This window comes from Alligator mississippiensis, chromosome 3, assembly GCF_030867095.1.
Source record: "Alligator mississippiensis isolate rAllMis1 chromosome 3, rAllMis1, whole genome shotgun sequence".
NCBI classification, from domain to species: domain Eukaryota; kingdom Metazoa; phylum Chordata; order Crocodylia; family Alligatoridae; genus Alligator; species Alligator mississippiensis.
Genome location: NC_081826.1, coordinates 157908119 through 157928812, shown reverse-complemented (window position 1 = coordinate 157928812; position 20694 = coordinate 157908119). Strand labels below are relative to the sequence as shown.

At 45.1% G+C, this 20694-nt stretch overlaps 1 protein-coding gene across 2 annotated transcripts in view; it reads left to right on the top strand.

Moving 5' to 3' along the window:
• Positions 1–20694, top strand: part of ABCA1 (ATP binding cassette subfamily A member 1) — a 122298-nt gene that overhangs the window by 45647 nt on the left and 55957 nt on the right. For both annotated transcript variants that reach the window (XM_006261408.4, XM_019490729.2), the window contains exons 6-8: positions 9452–9573; positions 13260–13451; positions 20152–20238. In XM_006261408.4, the coding sequence (XP_006261470.1) occupies positions 9452–9573; positions 13260–13451; positions 20152–20238 (401 nt within the window). The remainder of the gene's footprint in view (positions 1–9451; positions 9574–13259; positions 13452–20151; positions 20239–20694) is intronic.

Genomic DNA, 20694 nt, shown 5'->3' with positions numbered 1-20694 from the left:
TAGCTGTAGTGCCAAGTGAACCACAAACTGAAGCAACAGCAGGAGAGACACAGGTAAGTATATAGCCACTGATCGCAGCTTGGGTTTTATCCCTGGAGCCAGTACAGTCCTTAGGAGCATGAAAGCATTTGTCAGCATTAAAGTAAAAGCCTCCCCTTTTTTTTGCTTTAATTTAACTTAATTTTTTTTAAAAGGGGTATAATCCAGAGAAGAACATCCTATAGGGGAAGCCTCATAAATGGTGTTTTTAACTCATCTGGTAGTTCAAACATGTTCATCATGTAAACCGTGCTCATTTGGCAACAAGAACACAACTAGGCATGTTCATATCCATGCACACAGGCTGGCACTCGCTCAGCTAAATAAGAATTGCTGTTTGCTGCCTGTAGTGTTAAGGTTTGATCCTCTCTGTAGGCCAGGCAATAGAAGATGACATTATCCCAAGCACTTGAATAGTTTTTATTACAGCCAGCAATGGGTGGTAGCATGAAAGGCACTGGCCAGTCCATTCAAAACCATAAATGAGATGAGGGAGGGTGAAGCGGAGAGAAGCAGAGGTAGTGTAGATGCAGTTTGCAGCTCTCTAGCCCTGACAGGCCCAAACTGGGTGGAAGCTGAGCTTGTGGAGGGAGCAGCTGAGAGAATTGACCATGATGCAAGTGCAGCTCCCAGCTGTCTGCCTTGGTGCAGGTGCTAGAAAAGACACTTCCCCCACCCCTGCCCCTGGGCTGCAGACCTACTGCCAAAGTCACCTGGCCTGCGTTGGACAAGAGCCTGGGCTGTTCCATTCCACAGGCACTGGCATAGCACGCTCCAACATTAGCTAAAGGCCAAGCTCTGTTGTGAAGTCACACTGCAGGTATATGCATGCAAGCAGACCACGCACACACACACGTGCACACGTGCTCTTGGTTTACTTTCCTTTCTGTGTTTATTGCTCTTTATACATTTTACTGTAGCTTTGAGTTGACATTTTTGAGTTTATAACCACGTGTATTATCTAGGTCAGATTGTTTCCAGCACAGTCAATGTATAAGCAGTAACAGTTGTCTTAGCAACATATGCTCTTCAGAGGTACTTCCACAAACACCATAAACATTTTTTTTTTTTTTCCTCCAGGGTTGTGTTTTTTATTAGAATTTTTTAGAAAGGGGGGAGGTTCTCCATGTGGTTTGCAAAGCTAAATGCATCCTGTATGTTTCCAAAAATGCACTTCTGTCTCTCGCTAAACATAGAAGGGCATCCTTCACAGGAAGTGCCATGAGTTACAATGATCCCCTGGACCCAACAGATGTTTGGTGTTGGGTCGCAGGGGTTGGGAGATAGAGCTGCTGTGAACCTACAGTCACTCTCCCCTACCAATGCCTCTCCCTGGTCCCAGCCCCAGTGCTCTTTTCAGAATGGGGGGTAGGAAAGGGAGCAGAGGGAGCTCCTTCTGTGGGCTACCACCTCCAATCTACTCACCCCACCCTCCAGTGTGATGGTGTTACCTGGTACTGGACCAAGCACCTGCAGATCAGGGTTTCCTTCCTAGCTCTGCCCCGACCTGCTGTGCAAATTTTGGGCAAGTCTTGTTTGCCTTTATGCCTTTTGCTGTAAGTCATTCTGGGTAGGGATGTGCATTGCTGTGCTGATTACAACAGGGCTCTGGTACTAAATGGGGCACATAATACTGCCCCAGCAGAGTGCACACTATTTTTGTGACTGGTTTTGCGATGGTTGACCAGTTGGGGATGTTAGTATCTCCACTGATGCATCTTGGCATCTCTTTGTTGAGATCAGCAGACCCGCACCAGTGGAGGATCTGGCCCCGGCTCCTCAGTGCGTGCTCTTTCACAGTGAGCTAGTGCTTACAGTTGGGACAATGGTGCTGCTTGCATGAGAGCAGCTCTGCTGTTCGGTGCATCTGCTTTACTGCCTTGCAGGAATGTAGGAGCAAAGATACAATCTGGTTCATTTTGTTTTTCCCTCCAGGGTTTCCAGTTAACTCTGGGCTGCTATTTGCACAGGCGGCACGTTTGCCTAATGCTTCCTCTTCAGTTATGAACTGCAGTATTTCTGATGCTGATCTTTGCTTTGGGTTAGATGCACGAGGCAGGACATGAGATGAAAGTCCCTCCTTTGCCCGGGTGGTGACCAAAGAAATAATATTTTAGGAATTCCTGGAAAGTGAGCTCAGCAGGCCTGAAAGGCATTTCCTGCCCTGACTTCTACCTTGGGGGCTGTTCTGTTTGTCTGTTTCCCTCTCCTGCTGCTCTTGTTTTCAGTGCTTCAGCTGCAGCTGTTTGAGCACAGAACACGGCCAGAGATGAACTGCACTTCTTTGGGTCCCGTTTTATGACACTTGCCTCTATCCTGAATGTGCAGCAATGACCTAAGATACAGGGTTGCCTAATCCTGAACAGCAAAATGTCACCTACTTCTTACACAGGGCCTCGTTACCCCCCGTTGTCCAGGCTTTTGCAATGATTGTCTTGCTCTGTTCTCCCTACCTCATCTCTGTGTAAAGGGGCAGCCCTTCCTGTGTTTTTTGTGGCAGCAGGAGTGGTTAGTACTGCTGAGACTTTCAACAGGTGGAGGACCAAGTTTGTGACAAGGGAGGGGAGCAGGACCTGAAAATGAGGAATGCAAGGAGTTGATTCTGTGCAGGGAATTTTGAGTAGGGGCATATTTTCCTTTTCCTACAGCCCTACTTAAGGATTCTTTATGGCCACATGCAATCATTTGCAATGATATAACTGAGAGGAAACTGAATTTGTGTAGAAGGGCATTGTCACTGGGACTAAAATGAGTGACAAACCTAAAAAAGATGACTGTTAATGCAGTGGCTGAAGTGGAGGGCTTTTGACTTTCTGTCCTGGTCCACTGAGCTCTCTGAAGTGCTTGGGGGTTGCCTGGCTCACACATTATTTTAAGGTGGAACTGCTCTTCTGATTGAAATATTCCCAGCCATGGCCAGCTGGAAGAAGGAAGTGAAGAAGTTAGCCATCTCTGTGTGGGAGAGAAGTGAAGAGTTAGCACACAACTTTCTCCCTAATCCCACCACTACTGCGCAGGAGAAATCCAGCTGGCAGAAGTAAACTAAGCAGAGAGGAAGGAAGATTTCCTACACCCTTCTCAACCTTCAAGAGAGGTTTGGAGTAGACAGATGTATGGGCTATGGGTGACTTAACACTGACAATACTGTTCACATGCCCTATGGGTTGAGAGCAGAAAGACAGGTTGTCAGAGTAAAAGGACATGCTTATAGCTGCAAAAGGGATGATGTTACAACTGCCAGCAAATTAACCCAGTGTTTCTATACTAGCTGGTATTCCACCACAAGCCTGCTGAGCCACTCAAATACTTGTCAGTGAATCAGGGTAATGTTGCGTAACATGTTCCTGTGACTCTTTTAGCTCCTGTTGGTATCAGCTAGGAACAGAACTAGCTGCAGAGTATGATATCCACTGTATAGGAAGTGGGGAGGTGCCTTGTAGATGAAGGAAGCAATTAAAAGCAAAGCGAGCCTTCAAGGAGGTCCATGTATCACACCAGCCTGCTTTCCAGCTACAATGCCAAAAATTTAATCATGGGAATATAACAAGAGCAGGCAAAACTTGCTAAGCCCAAATGCCAACTGATCACCGGGAATCAAAAAGGTTTGTTTTTTGTGTAACAGATGTAGGTCATTGGCTCAGTGGGTCACTTTGCTAACTCAGAGTCCAGCATTAGGGCAATTGTTCTTTCTTCTGCATGAACCAGAGGAGGTGAGAGTCCATGGTTCTGAGTCCCAGTTCTATTATTTGTCTGAAAGGAGATCTCTTTTTTTTTTTTCTTTTTAAAGGTTGTAGGGAAATTTAAAAAGAAACTCGAACACCTTCAATCTCCATTTTAAATCACACTGATGGAGCCATTGGTGTGGGAGCCTCTGGCTGCAAGCCATTTTGCCACGCACACTTCTCTGGGGTATTTAAGTATTGTCTCTCTCAGGTACATGAGACTTGTAAAATTTATATGGAGTTCAAGGGTGGAGAATAATTTTTAATTCTTCAAGTGCATCTGCTTTGTCTATTCTGCCCTGCTGTTTTTTGATATTCACTGATATTCACTGGGTCCAGTGTTTCAGCTCTTCCAAAAGCAGAGGTCCTTTTAGTACTCACAAACACCATGTATAAACATGACCTTCTCTTGCACCTAAAACTTGGTTCAAGAGCAATGGACCCAGCCATATAGCCCCTTTTATACTTAAAGCCACGTGGGCTATAGGGCAGAACATCTAGAATACAGCAGTTCCCTTGGGGTTGTTGTACAGCAGTGTCAGCTGCAAGGGAAGTGGCTGAATTGTACAGCAGTGCCAGCTGCAAGGGAAGTGGCTGAAGAGGCTGGGACATGCCCAAAGGACTGCTGCACTACTTTGGCTGTTCCCACCGGGGCCTTTGGAAGCCAAGCATGTATTTGAGCTGCCCTGTTTCATCAATGGGGTCATCTCTGAATACAGAGAGGGGCAAAGGCAGAGGTGTCCCCCTCCTCATGCTAGTTTCGGTACCAAGTGCAGCTTAGCCATAACTGAGAATCCAGTCCTATGAATTGGAGCCTTACCAAGTGTGTAGCTTTGTGCCTCTCGGTCTTCCTTCTGTTGTCTCATTAGGAGAGAAAAAGCCATTTGTTATTCCTATTCTTGTGTTGCCACATTCGTTAACTGATAGGGATTAAGTGTGTTTAAATCCTTTGACCTGGGAAGCTCACCTCCCTCTGATATTTCCTACAGACACTTCCAAGACACTTGCTGGTGGTAAGGACAAAGCTTCCAACTCTGAGGGAGGTTCAGCAGTAGAACAGACCACTTAGAAGAGAGGCTGGGGAATGCTAAGATTTTAAGGGCAGGTTACACAAACACTTTGCTGAGCTTGTTTGGACAAAGATGATCCTTTCTTGAGCAAGGGGTTGGACTAGATGGTTTTGTGAGGTCTTCCTACCCCTGTTTTTCTATGATTTGGCAAAACTTCCGTAGCCCCTCTCATGTTGCTGCTTGATCTTGCACTGATAATGCTGTTCTTATAGCAACACAATCATTTTCAAATGAGCAGAATGTGAGATAATAAATGAAGGGTTATAATGTTGCTTCAGGATTGAGGCAAAGGAGAAGCTGAGTTGTTGAGAAATGCAAGTTTTGCCAAATGTTAATAAATCCAGGAACAGCAGTGGAAGTACAGAAAATACCATAATTGCTTTCTGTCTTGAATCGCTGGAGATACCAGCACACAGCCTGACATGCTGCCTTGTTTGCTTCACAATTTCTGGTTAACAGAACGTTAATAATAAGTATTGTTCCCTCCGTTCTTGTGATGTCTATTGTTCCTCATGTGAGAGGCACAGGACTCGACTGGCAGTGCAGGCAGAATGGTGCAATGCCCCACCCAGACATGTTCTGGCTTCGTTCTGGCAGGGAACATGTTCTTTAGGAATGGAACTGTTTTACTCTCTGTGCTAACACAGCTGTTGGCCTCTCTGCTTAGACTTGTTAACAAGGTGACTCTTGACTGGTACTTGTGATGGTATGTATGTACACACGTGAGCACCAAGTGGATGCTTGTCCAGTAGGACCTGGACTCCATTGCTGCCGGGGATAGGACTGACTGTCAGGAGACCCTAGTTCTGCCCTCGGGTCTGGGTGCATGTTGGTAAAATCATCTTCATGCTGTGTGTAGGATGATTCCTGCCTTCTCTTCCTCCCTTTCACTCACCCTGGAAACCTGATCTGCAGCTGGTTTACTAGAAATACTACCACTACTATGGTCCTGTTTTTTTCTGTTGGGAATGAAAGGAGGAGATGTCCTGCACCAGTATGTCATATATGGATTTTCCTAGTGGGTTTTGAAGAATTCTCTTAATAGCAGAGAAGTGTTTTGAAACTACATCGTCATTGCCAGCATGGCTTCTGTTATTCAATACATCTGGCATTAGCTCTGCTGCCTGTTCGGTTCGTGGCATCGGGGCAAGTGTTTAACCAACATATTTGCATGGTTCAGTGTTACTCACTGGTGGACAAAAAATCTTGGGCAGAATGATGGTGGTATTGAACAGGAAGTATTAGGAAAGAGCCTTCTTTTTTTAATCTACAAAGTGTTGGAATTTTGTTTGCATTGCTCTGGCTTCCTGTGTGAGTCATTATGTAGCTCTCAGTGATTTGGAAGGCTTTCACTTGAACTTGGAAACTTATACGTTATTCAGTGTCTCCAGCTGGAAGGGACACCAGAGGGAAAGAGAGAATGGCTTTTTCTCAGATTAACACCAAAACTGGGGCTCTCAACTTGGCCTCTACTCCTGTTTTGCCAGAGACTTCTGCATCAGCTGAGACAAGTGGCTCAAGGCAAGCAGCTTAACCTCAAACCAATCAGAAGCATAATGTCTGAATTGAAAAGGGTCAAGAACTCTCTGTTCCATGAAAAGTGTTATCATTTAGACCTCTTGTCCCACAAATATTTATGAAAATAAACTTGGAAGACATGTAAAAATCCTGTGTGAGGGACATTTCAGTATTTAGTCAGGTTTCGCACTGAGCATTTTTTAAAGTGATAGCCACCGTGAGGAAAAACACACACTTTGGGCCTGTTATATTAGTTCATTTGGAGGAAATTCAAAAAGTCTCTTGATATTCTATAAAATGAGTTAGGTTGCTTTCCTGTAGTTGTACAAAAAGACAAAATTACACAGAAGGTTTCAGCTAACACAGAGCCTGTTTTCATGCAGTAATAAATAACAAAGGATGCGGAACAACTGGGAAATGTATGAGAATTGTTTTATTTAAGGGTTTCCATGGAGTGCATAGTCTTTTAAGAAAAACTAGAAAAAGACTCTAACTAGATAGGTGAGAAGCTAAATGAGAAAGTTTGCAAATGTCTGTTAGCTGCCTCTGTGTTTTTTTCACCTTCCCCTTTGTCTCTGAATTTCATCCCTGTTGATGATCTCACTAAAAAAAAAATATGCAGCAAAATTATTTAGCCCAGAGGTGCTCAACTTCTGGCCCACAGGCCAGGTGCGGCCAGGGCTCTGTTTCATGTGGCCCGTGGTGTTCTCCATGGGTCTGGAAATTTGGCAGCAGGAAAGCAGAAGCACTGCTCCCCCACCCCCAAATTTCCGGATACATGGGGAGCCATGGCCTCTGTGTAGTGGTTGGGGAACCTGATCCCAGTGTGCAGGGCTGGGCAGGGATGGTGCCGGGCCCCAGGGCCCAATTCTGGTGTGAGGGGCCAGAAGGAGAGAGGTGCCAGGACCCCGGGACTGAATCCCAGTGCACTGGGATGGGAGAGGGTAGTTCCTGGCCTCCACAGAACAATCCTGGTGCGAAGAGGTGGGAGGGGTGGTGCCAGGCTCTAGGGCCCCCTCCTGGTGCTTGGGCCAAGGAGAGAGCAGTGCTGGGCCCCAAGGCCCAATCCTGGCACTCTGGGCTCGATCCAGCCCATGAACCCACCCTGCCCTACTCATCTGGCCCATGGGGCCAAAAGTTTGAGCGCCCCTGGTTTAGCCAGCTCCATGCAGGTCGGAAATAACCAAAATCCAAGAGAGAAGAAAACGCTAAATCTCAGTCTGACTGGGCTGAAGCCCTCAGCTGGTGCAAAACAGTGTAAATGGCTTACACCAATTAATGCCACCTAAGAATTTGGCCCTTTTTTCTTTAGTCTTAGTCCCAGCTGGGAAAAAGAAATACAGCTCAAATTTGAAAAAGCCTGTTTAAGGTGTCTTTTCTTTCTTCCCCCAGCCCCCATGTAGTGTGATCCATGGGTGTTTTCATAAACAGTCCTGGCTAGGAACGGAGCAAGAAAGCGTTTCCTCCTTGAGTAACCTCCTGTCAACCCTATTCCAGCTTCCTTCCAACCCAGCTGATGGCCATGATTACTTTTCATGTAGAACAAAAAGGATACATGGAACTTGTAACCAGAGATGTGGGCTAGAGAGCAATGACCGACAGTAACCCCGATACACTCATGCTGCAAGAAGAACAGGCAGCCTTGCTTTTTTTCCCCTCCTCCCCTTCCAGCCCTCTCATCATAATTCTTCAAGCAGACTGGTGTCCTGCCAAGGCAACACTGAATAGCACAAAAGAGAGCCCTGAGTGGCATACATAGAGCAAGGCCCCATGTTCTTGTGACATGCAGACTCTACCCCCTGCCCCCCCGCCCCCCCCCCCCATCAGCTTGGAGGAAGTTGTTTGGGTTCTCCTCATCTGTGCCAAGGATCTCTTATAAGCAGACAGGCTAATAAAAATGAGAAAGCTGCTCTGTGCAGTAGCAGCTGCTGCTCCCTCAGGGACGAGAAACACAGCCACGATGGAGTAGGGAGGCTAGGGGCATTATCATCTCTGTAAGGCTCGACCCATGGGCTTTGTTCACTGCCTGTCTTCATATGTCAGTTGTCTAAGGCCTTCACTGTTCTTTGAGTGGAAGCAAAGCCAGGTTATCTACCTCATTGGCTTGGCCTATGCCTGTCTTTTTCTTACCCTCTGAGTCTTCATGGTATACTTGGGTCATGGTTTCCAGCTTTTCTCCTGAAACATGAGGAGCTGAGCCTCATGTAATCCCCTGACACCAGGAACTTGAGATTTCAGGGGGAAAAAGTCCACTCATGCAAGAGGCAGACAAGGTTCCTTGGGTGAATTTGATATCTTTTATTAGACCAACCCAAATGGTTGGAGAATAGTTATTAAGCAAGCTTTCGGGTTCAAAAACCCTTCGTCAGGCTAAGGACACTGCAGCAGTTGGTGTGTGCTCTTCCTGGATGGAATGAAAAGTAAAGAAGCCAGGGGCTGGGCTGGGCTGGGGAGTCAGTTGCCAGGCAGATTATAATGTATTCACTCATGCAAGAGTTGTACAAAAAAAAGGAAATTCACAGAAGTGATGACACTGATTCTGTTATCTGTCTTCGTGATGTACTTGTGTCTGCACTTTTTTGTCTTGGCTTAGTCTTCAAGTATCTTGTGATTGGTTATTGTTCATAGCTGTATTAGCAATGATTGAACGCTTGCATGATAAACTCTAAGACTCTCAATGGCATGTGCACCAGTTTAAGCCCAATCCTGTTTAAGCCCGCAAAATAGTGTTCAAATGGGGCCAGAAACCTTGTGCAGGCCTCCTGTGCTACAGCAACTGTCACCCAAAGTGAAAAACTTTTAATTCTGGGAGGTGTCTCACATGCCTGGCAGCAGATTAAATGCACAAGCTAGGCTTTAGTGAGGGTGTTGGAAGGCAGATTTTTTTAAAGGTTCTTTTTTTTAAATGAAAACTCAGCAATTTGAATGTATTCATTAAAGCTGTTTCAGAGCATGTAGGCAGCAGCTGCTGTTCCTCCTCTGTGCTCTGCTTTGCGTAGTTGCCCTCACCCCTCTCATCTCTTACTGTTCTAGTCTGAAGAGTTCATATTCTTTCTCCTTTAGATTGCCTCTAACCAAGACTCAATGTTTCTCATCTGATAGGGTTGAAACTCCATGATTTTCTGGTTGACAATGAGACGTTCTCAGACTTCCTCCATCAAAATATGTCCCTGCCACCATTTGCTGTGGATGAGATACTGGATGCTGAGGTCAACCTCCAGCAGGTAAGGAACTCAAGCATCATTTATTGTTTGTATTATCTTAGCTTTTGGGAGCCCTAGTCTTAAGCAGGGACCACATGGTACAAGGCACTGTAAAAATGCTGACCAAACAATTGTGCCTGCCCCAAAATGTTTACAGTCACACTTCAGTTGTCATCCAGTAAGGTTGGATTAGCTGCTGGGAGTCAGGAGATACTCAACTCTGCTCCAGAACTGCTGTGTTGCTGTGAGCAAGTCATTTGAGTTTTCATGCCTCAGCTCTCCATCTACAAAATGGGGAAATGCAGCTTTCTTTCCTGTTTGGATTCATTTCAGTTGAGATTCGTAAGGACAGTAGGTTAAAAGATGTGCATGTAATGAAAAGGCACCATGAGGGAAGACTGGGGCCCTTGACTTGAGAGAGATGATATGCCTTTTCAAGCAGGGTTACCACATTTCCAGGTGGGAGCTGAGGCGTAGGCTGTTCAGATCATGTGGGAGAATTCTCCCAGGTTTGTTCCGCTGATGGAACTTACCTGGAGACATCAGATTGCACAGTGGGGGACCCTTTCCTCTCCCCTGCTGTTGATCCCTGCATATTCTGTAGTATGGTGACCATCAGCGCTTTCTAGATTTGCCTCTGCAGTGTTATAGTCTGTCTCATTCATATAAATGTCTGATGCATTTCTGAATTTCACGAAGCCATCTGTCTTAGTAATATGCTTTAATAATTAATCATGCACGTTAATTATATGTTATGTTAAAAAAAACCTCTCTTTGGATCTATCTGCAACTGTAGGGGTTTTTTTTTCATCCTGAAACTCAGAATTAAGGAGACATGAATACAGGATAGTCAGATAGACTGCAATGTGTGCATAGCCCAGAGTATTAGAGATGGAGAGGAAGGTCCCTCCAAACCTAATAGCCCATCAGGATGGAGAGGTTAAGGCACACCAGTTTCTTGGCCAACAGCACACAAGGGAGTGATCTGAATGGCATCCCATACAGCTGCTTTTGATGCTCCCCCCCACCTCCATGACCTTTTACAGCTGGGTCAACTGTGGGCCAGAAACCAGAACAAGGCTTTAACTCACATCCTTAGAGCTGAAGCATAAGACCTTAACTGCTCTGCCACTGCATCCCAAATGGAAGGCAGAGAAACAATTTAAATAGATCAACTCACTGGCATGGTCTTAAACCTTAAACTCAATATGGTAGTCACAAAAGCAGTTGAGAAACAAGATGAGTTATACTTAGCAATCCAACATACTAGGACTATGCTGGCACCCATGACCTTGCTAACTGAGGAATTGCATTACAAGTGGATCATGCCAATATTGCAGAAATCATTAAATCTCATACTGGGATCTGGAAATCAAAGTCCAAAATCAGCAGTTCAGTTAAGGTATGCAGTGGGGTTGCAGCTCTTGCTGGCACTCGGGCACTATTATAATGCAAATAGCATCAGATCAAAGTAGACTCCTTCCTTCCTGGCAAAAGTCACAGCACGGGTGTAGCTACCATGTTTCTGTTTGATTTTTCCGGTGATTCCTGTGAGAGGTCTGGCTTTGCTGCTGAACTTTGACATGGGAGGAGGAAGGCCTAGTTTGAGTTTTGTCCTTGATGGATTAATGGAGGGTCTGTGCAGTGACTACAGCTCCCCTTGCAAACACATGTCCTCATCCCTGACATCTGTCTAGCGACTGTTGCTCTGTACCCATGTGTGAGACCTGGGGTTATTCTCAAACTCTGCCCTCTCTCACCAGGAGTGCCAAAGAAATATTACAGTTTACTTAATATTTATTATGTCAAAAGGGTTGTGCACCCATTTGTGCTAGACACTGTGCATATACACCAAAAAGAAAAAAAAAGGATCCCGACCCCAGTGATCCCAGTCTAATCAGGTGTCTGGGGGAAAGGTGACACTGCTTCATGTTACTGTATAGCAACTCTACTAGCTTTGAGCTGTGGGATTTTCTTGCTTTTACCTGCCTGGGTGTGCAGAGCCTAGAACAAATCTCCCAATTTTCTTTTTATATGCAAGGCTTATTCAGCTGGAAAGAATGGCATGACTAGGGAACATCCAGCAAAGTGCCTTGGGTCTTTTTTTTCACAAACTGTCCCAACATCTACAAAATGGAGCGTGAGATTTTAAATATCCTCAGAGAGATGATCCTGTCATTTATAATTTGTGCTCCTGTTGAAGTCACCACCATTTCAAGCAGTTCAGAATTTTCATATGGTTGGGGTCTTTTGTAGTGGTAATACTCACCTTGCTGATTATTATTAAGGGGTCATCATGTATAAATGGCAAATGTCCTCCATTTATTCAGCAGGCTGCTGAGGTTGGATCCCTCTTCTTTTACAGAGGTGGGCTAAAGACTTTTGCACTTTAAAACTTTGCTCCTCCTATCAGCTCCATATAATACTTTCTGGAACTGACATTTGGGTGCTTGACACACTTTTATCCTTGAAAAATATTAGAGCAATCTTACTCTGATGGCTCAACAGATATGACCCAGACTGATGTCTGGTCCAAGCCTGACAGTCATTACAGACCAAACAAAAAAACCCAACAAGCTGAGAAAGAGAGATGCACGAAGTAAAACAACACCCCTCCCTCCCTGCCCTCTGGTAAAGTCATGGAGCTTCTCTTGGTTATTACCCATTTGCCATCCTATATCCAGAGGCCTCAAATCCCAGAATGACCTATTAAAGGGACATGGTATCAACTCAGCAAGAGTCCCAGGCATGAAATGATTACTCAGAGGTTTCTTTGCATGTCTTCATGGACACGAAGGAAGCCTTAACTTGAAGTGAAAGATCCGTGGGCAGCTGACAGGGAGCTGATCTTGTGTCCATTGGAGACAATGGTAGGTCTCCGTTGATTTTAGTGGCACTGGATTAGTTCCAAAACACTGCAAAATTACAAACGCTAGCCTGTGGCTGCTTGTCTGTGAGAGGGGAGGGGAGGAGAGGAGATAGCACTCCCATCTTGTATATATTTGTTAATTGGGAAGGAAGCACCAATGGGACTGTCTGACACTACAAACAAAGCTGCAATTCCCTCTCTCACATGTATGAGCTGGTACGCAAATGCAGTGAGACCCTTTCCATTAACTTCATTGGGTGTTGGATCAGCCCAGAAAGCAGAGATCACAAGTTCTTCACTCTCTCAACTCCCTTTGGCAGGCCTGTGTGTGAGGCAAGAAGAATCTGGTCCCATGTGATTGCAAGGTAGAAATTGTGCTTTGTGGGTAATGGATTGCAGGCACTTAGGACACAGGTCATTGTTCTTCAGTTACATTTGCCACACTTCTTCAAGCTGACCACAAGCCTTCACAGGGACTCAGCTCCCAGACAGACATGAACTGAGCAATGCACTTACCTTGGTTTTCAGGAAATGGTTGCTGTGGAGAGTAAAGAGCCTGCTATTGTGCACGTTTGTCTGACTGGTGGAGCCCCTTACAGCTCATCTGTAAGAGACTTTCCTATGCAATGTTGTGGGAATGCATACTCCCCCACCTCATAATTCAGGATAATGCACAGCCAATAACCATGAAGTCCTTAGAGACAAATATCCTATCTCCTGTAACTTTGCCTTTTAGACACTGATGCAGCTCAATGAAACCTTCTATCTAGGTGATATTAGCTTAGCTTCAAGAGTGATTTATTAATGACATTTTATGCCATCTCACAAATGTTTCCAGGTCATCATGTCTGGCTATCAAATGCGGTTGAAAGATCTATGCAATGCATCAAAGCTGTCTGATTTCGTCACGATCCACAATCAGACAGTAGCAGCGGTCAGCGAAGGCTTCATTTGCACTCTGCCTAAGGAAAAGCTCCACGCAGCAGACCTAGCCTTTCATGCTAATATAGACCTTTTGAAGCCTCTGCTGGTGAGTACACTGACTAGAAAGCATAACCTGTGATGGGAGCAGCAGTGCTGGACATTAGGGGATTTTATGGAAGGCATGATACAATGGCTATGTTGGGCAAGCTTTTTGGGAAGTTCTCAAATGTACTTGACACTTCAGTTTTGGAATGGATTGTTTAATGCCAGTGGGGAAAATAAAGAGGTGCTTGGGCTCCCAAGCTAACTACCAAGCTTTCTCTAGTCATCCATCTACTGTCTTTTGTTTGGGATGATGTGTTACATGAGGATGTTGCCTTGCAAATGTGTGTGGTCTGTAATTTGATTTGTCAGGAGAAAAATATTTATGCTGCAGGGTAACCAGTGAGTCCATTCATTGTTCCTGTATTTTGGTCAGATGTTGTGCCTCTGTGGGCGAGTCTATACAAGACACTATGTCGCCATAGCAACGAGCTACAGTGCTGTAGCTCGTTGCTATGGCGATGTAGTGTTGCTGGGCACAAACTGTGATGCTGATGCTACTGCACAGCACTATGGAAAAAAACCCGTGTGGCGTCGGAACTGCTCAGTAACGCTGGTTACTGCCCAGTCGTTTAGTACTTGCTTAAGTACTGTGCAGCCATTTAGTGCTTGCTTATTACCATGCAGCTTAAGCAAGCTGGAATGAGCCCGTAGACATCCAACAGAACTGCACTTTGTGCTAGCGCCTTTGGGCATCTACATGTGCTCCAGGGTGGGGGTGGCAGGGCATTTTAATTAGAGCTGCTCTAGTTAACTCTAGGTAGTTGCCTGCAGCGTCTTGTGTATTCAGCATCCTGCACTTCAAAATGGCAGCGGGGGCACTTTAACTAAAGCTTGTTCAGTGCTCGTTCAAAGAGTACAGAAGAGAAGGGGCCATAGGATGCATCTGTTATCCGATAAAACAAATACTCTGCTGTCTGCCTGATGGAAATAAACCCATGATGAGCACGCGGATTTGATGTGCTCCCAGGACAGACAGTCAAGCGTCAATGGTTTGACTTTTTCGCCAGTCAAATGGGTTGGTTAGTCAGCATTAGGATCTGATTACTCTTCAGCCCTTTACATAAAGGTCAGTTTCGTCTTTATTGTAACTCACTTTGTTTTCCACATATCCTCTGTCTGCATTTTTCCTTCCTGAGAGAGGCCTTTACAGAGAGAATGAACCAGTGATGAGTGTAGAGATATGAGGTAAAAGCAGACAGAACCAAGGTAGCACTGAAAGCCCTTTTGGAAAATGTGCAGGCTTTTGGAAGGAAACTGTTTTAGTGAACGCTAATTGTGTATGTGAACTAATGTATTAATTATTCAAGATGTTAATAAAAGGTGCTGTTTGCATTTTGATGACTTGGAAAAGGGGATAAAAGTTTTCAATGACCTTTGCCAGCCTTCCTCATAGGGGTGTATTTTGCCTATTTCACAGAGGTAATGCTTCAAATACCTGAGTCCCAGCCTTTCTCTCTGTAGGCACAGTTTGCAACCCCAAGATGATCTCCCCATCTACTTTGAGCCCCAGATTTATAGAGGGTATCCACACTGTAACCAGATATTATCTCTGCTAAGAGTCCAGGTTTATAGAGGTAACTTTGAGTACTTGCTTCCACAAGGATAGTTAGTTTGGATGGAGTCCTGGCAACTTTCACCCACAACTCAATGATGGATGCAAAATGTGGGAGTAAATTTGGTGAGCCTAAGCTGCACCTGGATAGGACACTACACATGGAAAGACATACCAGGAAGCACAGAATGGGAACTAGAGAAGGTTGAGGATGTGTTAGATAGGCACTCTCTAAGCTGATGTAGAACAAACATACTTAATTGTGCACAAAGCCATGAAGACAATAGCATGTAGAAAACTGTGGAAAGGCTTTATTTGGCCTCAACCTCACAGTTGAACTGACAGGCAGAAATCATAGAAGTAATAGTTAAGGTCCTGAAAAAGGAACCCCATTGAAATGGCCCTTTTTAATTATAGGCTCTCAAGCTCAAATGTAAGATTAACGGAAGTTCTGGGGCAGGTTCTCAGCTGATGTATGTGCATGTGGCTCCACTGCCTTCATTGATCTTTTGAGGACCAAAGGAAAAGAATAGAATGAGCAGATAAGTCTCAGTTAAGTTCACCTCACTGCAGTACACCCTCTGCAATACTCCATGGCCATTTTAGTTATACAGTAAAGGCTCGAGTGGTATGTTGATCTTCCTGCATTAGGGCATTTGTTCAACCATGAAGGAAAATAAATCTTTTGTGACAGATAACTAGCAAGGAAACAGCCTTTACAGGGAAATCATGTGGATAGCATGGTGCCAGAAAGAAAAGAAATATGGCCCAAAGTGCAGTGAATTGACTGCTAGGATTGCAGCATGGTGAAGAGAGTGACCCAAAGAGTGAAGAATCAAGTAGTGTTCATCATGCTTAATATTAGTCAATTTCTTAGATCTAGAATATCCCAAAGAAGAATTGCCCAAACTGGAAATAACTGAAGATGTTTCCCAGGGATGGCCTGAGAGATAGAACCCTATGTGCAGACTTGGGTCTGGCTCCTCTGTCATTGACCTACTGTATGACCTTGGAGCAAGTCATTTTGCATCTTGATCCCCCATCTTCAAAATGGAGGACAGTGATAGGTCACAACATGGCAGAGGAAGTAATTATGATTAATTGGATTTTGCCTTATATAAGCACATGTATAGGCAAGTCAGTTTAGACAGAAGTACAACAGGGACTCTGCAAGTGATCACCTAAAAGCCCAAAAGAAGAAGCAGCTTTTCTTGGAAAATGGGTGTACGCTGTCCTTGTAGAACAGGTGTGTGTGCATGTGTGTGTATGACTATGTGGACCACCATATCTGACACCAACTGTCCCCTGTACCAGTTCTGTATGGGGTTATTTCTGCTTTCTGACAGACTGCGATTGAATCTCCGTGAGTGGTTTTTTTTTGCTGCCAGGTGACAAACAAAGCAAAGTAAAGTTAATTTTTTTCTCAGGTATAGAGAAACTTTTGCCATCCTTGTATCTTTGTAGTTTTAGTATTTTGTGTACAGGGATGGCTCACATGTACCTTAGTGCAGTCATGTGGGGTTTTGCATGGAGTACTGCAGACATCCCCCTGAACACATGTAACCCAACCTTTTCCTGTCTCATAAGTATGGTTGCAGACTCTGTAAATGCTGTGATTCACGTTACACCAGTCTCATGTGGAGGATCTGGGTGGGATAACAGGAAGCAATTGGTTCTCACTCTCTTGATATGGGAGGCATTTAGTCATCGCTGTAGCATAAATTGGACTTTCCATTGTGCGTATATTCCAGTTAATTTCATGCAGCAAGCAAAGCTGCCATGAAAGGAAGGTTTTCTTAGGACTACAAGCAACATTTCAGTTTCCAGCTTCTGCTGTCGTCTTTGCTTGGTCTTTGACTGAACGCTATGGTTCCACCCATACCATAACCTGTAATTCAGGACTTGTATCGTTAGGAAACAATGTGGGAAATTTAGGATGAGTGATTTATCAACCAGATTCTGTTTTAAATTGTAACTTTTACAACTAATACAATTTCCTATTTCAAAGCAAACATGACTAAGAAGTCACATTTATTTACCAGAAGCAACCAGCTGTCATGTGGAAGTGTGCAGCTGCATTGCCCACAAGCCTTGGACCCGCTCAAGCAATCCAAACATATCTTATTGCATGTTGCATGAGAAACATCTTTTAACATCCATGGTTTGGGATGTGCATTGTCTATTCTGACTGCCAGTCATCTATTCTTGTCCTTCAGGGCAGAGACAGAAAGAATGTTAAGCCAGATTGTGAATTCCTCGTTTAGGGCTTGGCTTCTCTGCAAAGCTAGTTTGACATGATATCAAGTGTTGTCCTTCCTCAAGTTCTCTCAACCTACACCCAAAGGAAGTGGACTGTTTTCCGCAGGGTTGAGCGTAGGACTGATCAGCCCTTAACACAGCCACTCTGGAGTGTGAATGCAGGGCAGCTCTCCTTGAGCACTGCCAGTCCTCCAAAGCTTTCCCACTATTCCCAGCTCACGCCCAAGAAGGACAGATGAATTGTCCCATAGGTGGCTGGAAAGAATTAATAGAGCGTCTCAGTTTATTCCCATGCAAAGACCCTTGGGGATATGCTTCCACAGGTCTTAACGCTACACTTAGCTTGACTTGCTTCACACATATAAGGGTATGAATCAGGATCAACCCGTACAGTGAACACAGAAGGCTGCATTCTCTCCTGTCTTACTTCAGTGCACGCTCCTGTGAAGTCACAGTGTGAAGGAACATAAATGCGAATTGCCGGGACTCTGCAAGAGGGGCAGAATCATGTCAAGGGTGGGGGCTGAGACTCATAAGAGCTTCTTTCTTGTCTCAGCTCTGGTCAAGTCACCATAACTCGCTGTGGGTTTTAGTTTCCCCTTCTGTGCAATGGTGGATAATATAGTCTTCTTCTGTGTTTGGTTCATCTTAGCTATTTACATTGAAGGCTTTTCAGAGCAGAAGCTCTCTCCAACTATGTGTCAGTACACAACATAATTCAATGGGGGCCTGAGGCTCTGTCACACCCTTTCAGTGCTACTGTAATATAATGAAAAGGAAATCGGGGGGGTTGATTTTTTTGGTGGGGGGGTCTCCATCCATGTGTGCTTTAGCAGAAGAGCTTGTCCTTTGTGTGCAGATACATAGGGCTTCCTACCCTAGCTTATTGTTGATGTGTCAGCACACTTCTGTGACTTTGCTGTTTGCAAGCCACATTTTTTCAAATACATCTCATTAAGGAGGAAGCCTAAGGCAGGTTTGAATTGGTTTTGTTGTTGTTGTTTACCTTTCATTGTGTATTCTGAGGATTAAGGCCTTGATTGTTTGAAGCCCACTGAGGTCTATGAGTGTCTGTCCACAGTTTTCAACAGACTTTGAGTAACACACCGACCAAGCATGTGAAACATTTAGTGTGTAAATTTAGTGGGTAAAAGCATTGGAGAGCAAATCCTCAGTTGGCATAAATGTTCCCAGCAGATTCAATGGAGCAGTGCCCATTTAGATTAACTGCAGTTCAAGCCACCTGTTTTCTCAGCCCCTGGAGAATAAGCCAAAGGAAATCCTCACAGGTTCTTCTCCCTCCCAGATCACCCCCCGGACAGTGTTATAAGCATGAGAGATTTTAGTCCGCAGGATAATTTCTTCAGAACTACCAAAAACTGGGGTTTAAAATGGAAGGGCTTTCTCAGGTGGTAGTCTGATTTTTTGTCATGCTCTTAGTTGCAGATGCATAACCTAGAAAATGATCTTAAGATAGATGCCCTTGCCTTCGGAAAGAGATGCTGTCAAACTTGTTAGCACAAACACCTGAGCTAAATAATCTTGACACTTGTCTCCTGTGAAATGTCTTGCATTCAAGTGTAATTCTTGCAGATCGCTCCTTGCTCCTTCCGAAAGTAAAATGAGATGAAATAAAAATGCCCAGGACGGATCCTGGGACTAGGTGTAAACAAAGCAGTTGGCGGGCAGTTGTCTGCCATGGTCTCTGCACACAACACAGCTAGCACAGATCTGTCTTCAGAATAAGTACAGGCTTCCTGAAAGCAGTGACTCCCATGCCGTGGCACCTATCAGTACTCTTTTCCACAGAGAGTATTCCATGGAAACCGGTTGCTTTTAAAGGAAATGATATGGATTTTGGTTCAAACACTCAAGCCTCACCTAAGGCCACCAAAGCTAGCATTCCTTTAGGGTCTGAGGGTGGTGGGGACCAAACTGCAAACATGGCTCTGCAGCATAGGTGAGGTGGCAGAAATGTGCTGACCAACAACCCTGTTACACTCTCAGGTAGCTTGGCTGCCTCCCTTCCTAACTATGGTTTGCAGGTAATGGCAGTTGTGCCCTCATTTGACTCGGATACCTCCCCCACTTTGGCGTGTCCAGGCCTGCAACTTTCGTACCCTTGCGTTTGAAGAGCAGCATTATGATGCTGAGAGGAAGGGGGGCCCCTTGTGCTCTGAGGCTGAGAGCAGTTGGGAACACATCCCCTCCCTCCCAGCTGAAGGAACACACATTTTGCTACTTCTGTCTGTGTGGCCCTAATTTCTGATGTATCTGAGCACCTCTGTCCAAGTCCTCAGAGGAGAGGAGGATGGGTTGCCCTGATTTTAGGACCTCAGATGGGTGGTCCCGATTTTAGGTCCCCGATGAAGAGCTGAGGTCCATTGCAGGTTAAATGACTCCCTCAAAGTCATTCAGGGAGTCTGGGCAGAGGCCAGACTGGAACATCTCTATCTAGTGCCCTGTCCTCTAGACCAGCCTTTCTCAACCCATGGGTCACAAGAACGTATGAAAGGGTCACGAACAAACTTTAAAAATGGATTTTCCTTTAAAGGAGAAAAATGTGGGAAACTGTGGCTTTTCATTTGCAGGCTGGCAGAGTTTCAGCCTGCAAGGGGCTGCTGGGGGTCCCCCACTGCCCCACACACTGGGGGGCTGAGGTCTGGGGACAGGGGGGCAGCAGATCAGGAGTGAGGGGCACTAGGTTGGGACTGGCCATTGATGTTTTAAAATGGGTCCTGGTACAAAAAAGGTTGTACCAGGAACTGTTGCCCTAGACCATCCATTCCACCTTGTCTGTACTTGGGAGTGTGAATGTGCCAGAGGGCTTACATTGCCCTGCTTCTTCCCTTTTTGTGATCTCTGGCTTCTGTTTCTCTCTCCTTTCCAGAAAAGAATGTCTCTTGAGTCCTCCTTGCGGGACCTTTCAGATGCCACGGATACTTTGATAGAGAGTCTCGGGAAGCTTGTTAAAGAGGTAAGCTGTTCCTTCATGCCGTGCTGGAGAGAACTTTTCTCTGCAATCCCCATTCCTGGCTGGGTCTGTGAAGTAAGAAAACACCCAGCTGCTCAGTGTGTTTCAGCAGTCAGTAACCTGCACTGTTTTACAAATACCAATTTTCTAGAGGCTAATGCATGGTTTTGCAGATGAAATGGTGGGAGAGGGGAATCTGAAGTCTGAAATGCCTGTTGCGAGCCAACCCCCCCAAAGATGTTATTTATGGAGCAAGGGAGCTATCTTGCTTACTGCTCCGCTTATCCTGACTTTTAAGCAATATGCTGTCACTATGCCTAAATGTTGTCTCTCCCGGGGAAAAAAATTGCTGTTTAATCTAAACTAAACAATGCTGCCCTCGTCCTCCACCTCCTCCCCTTCTGGCACATGAGGGTAAGAGCGCCTTCCAGCCATGAACTGGAGTAACCTCTCGGCGTG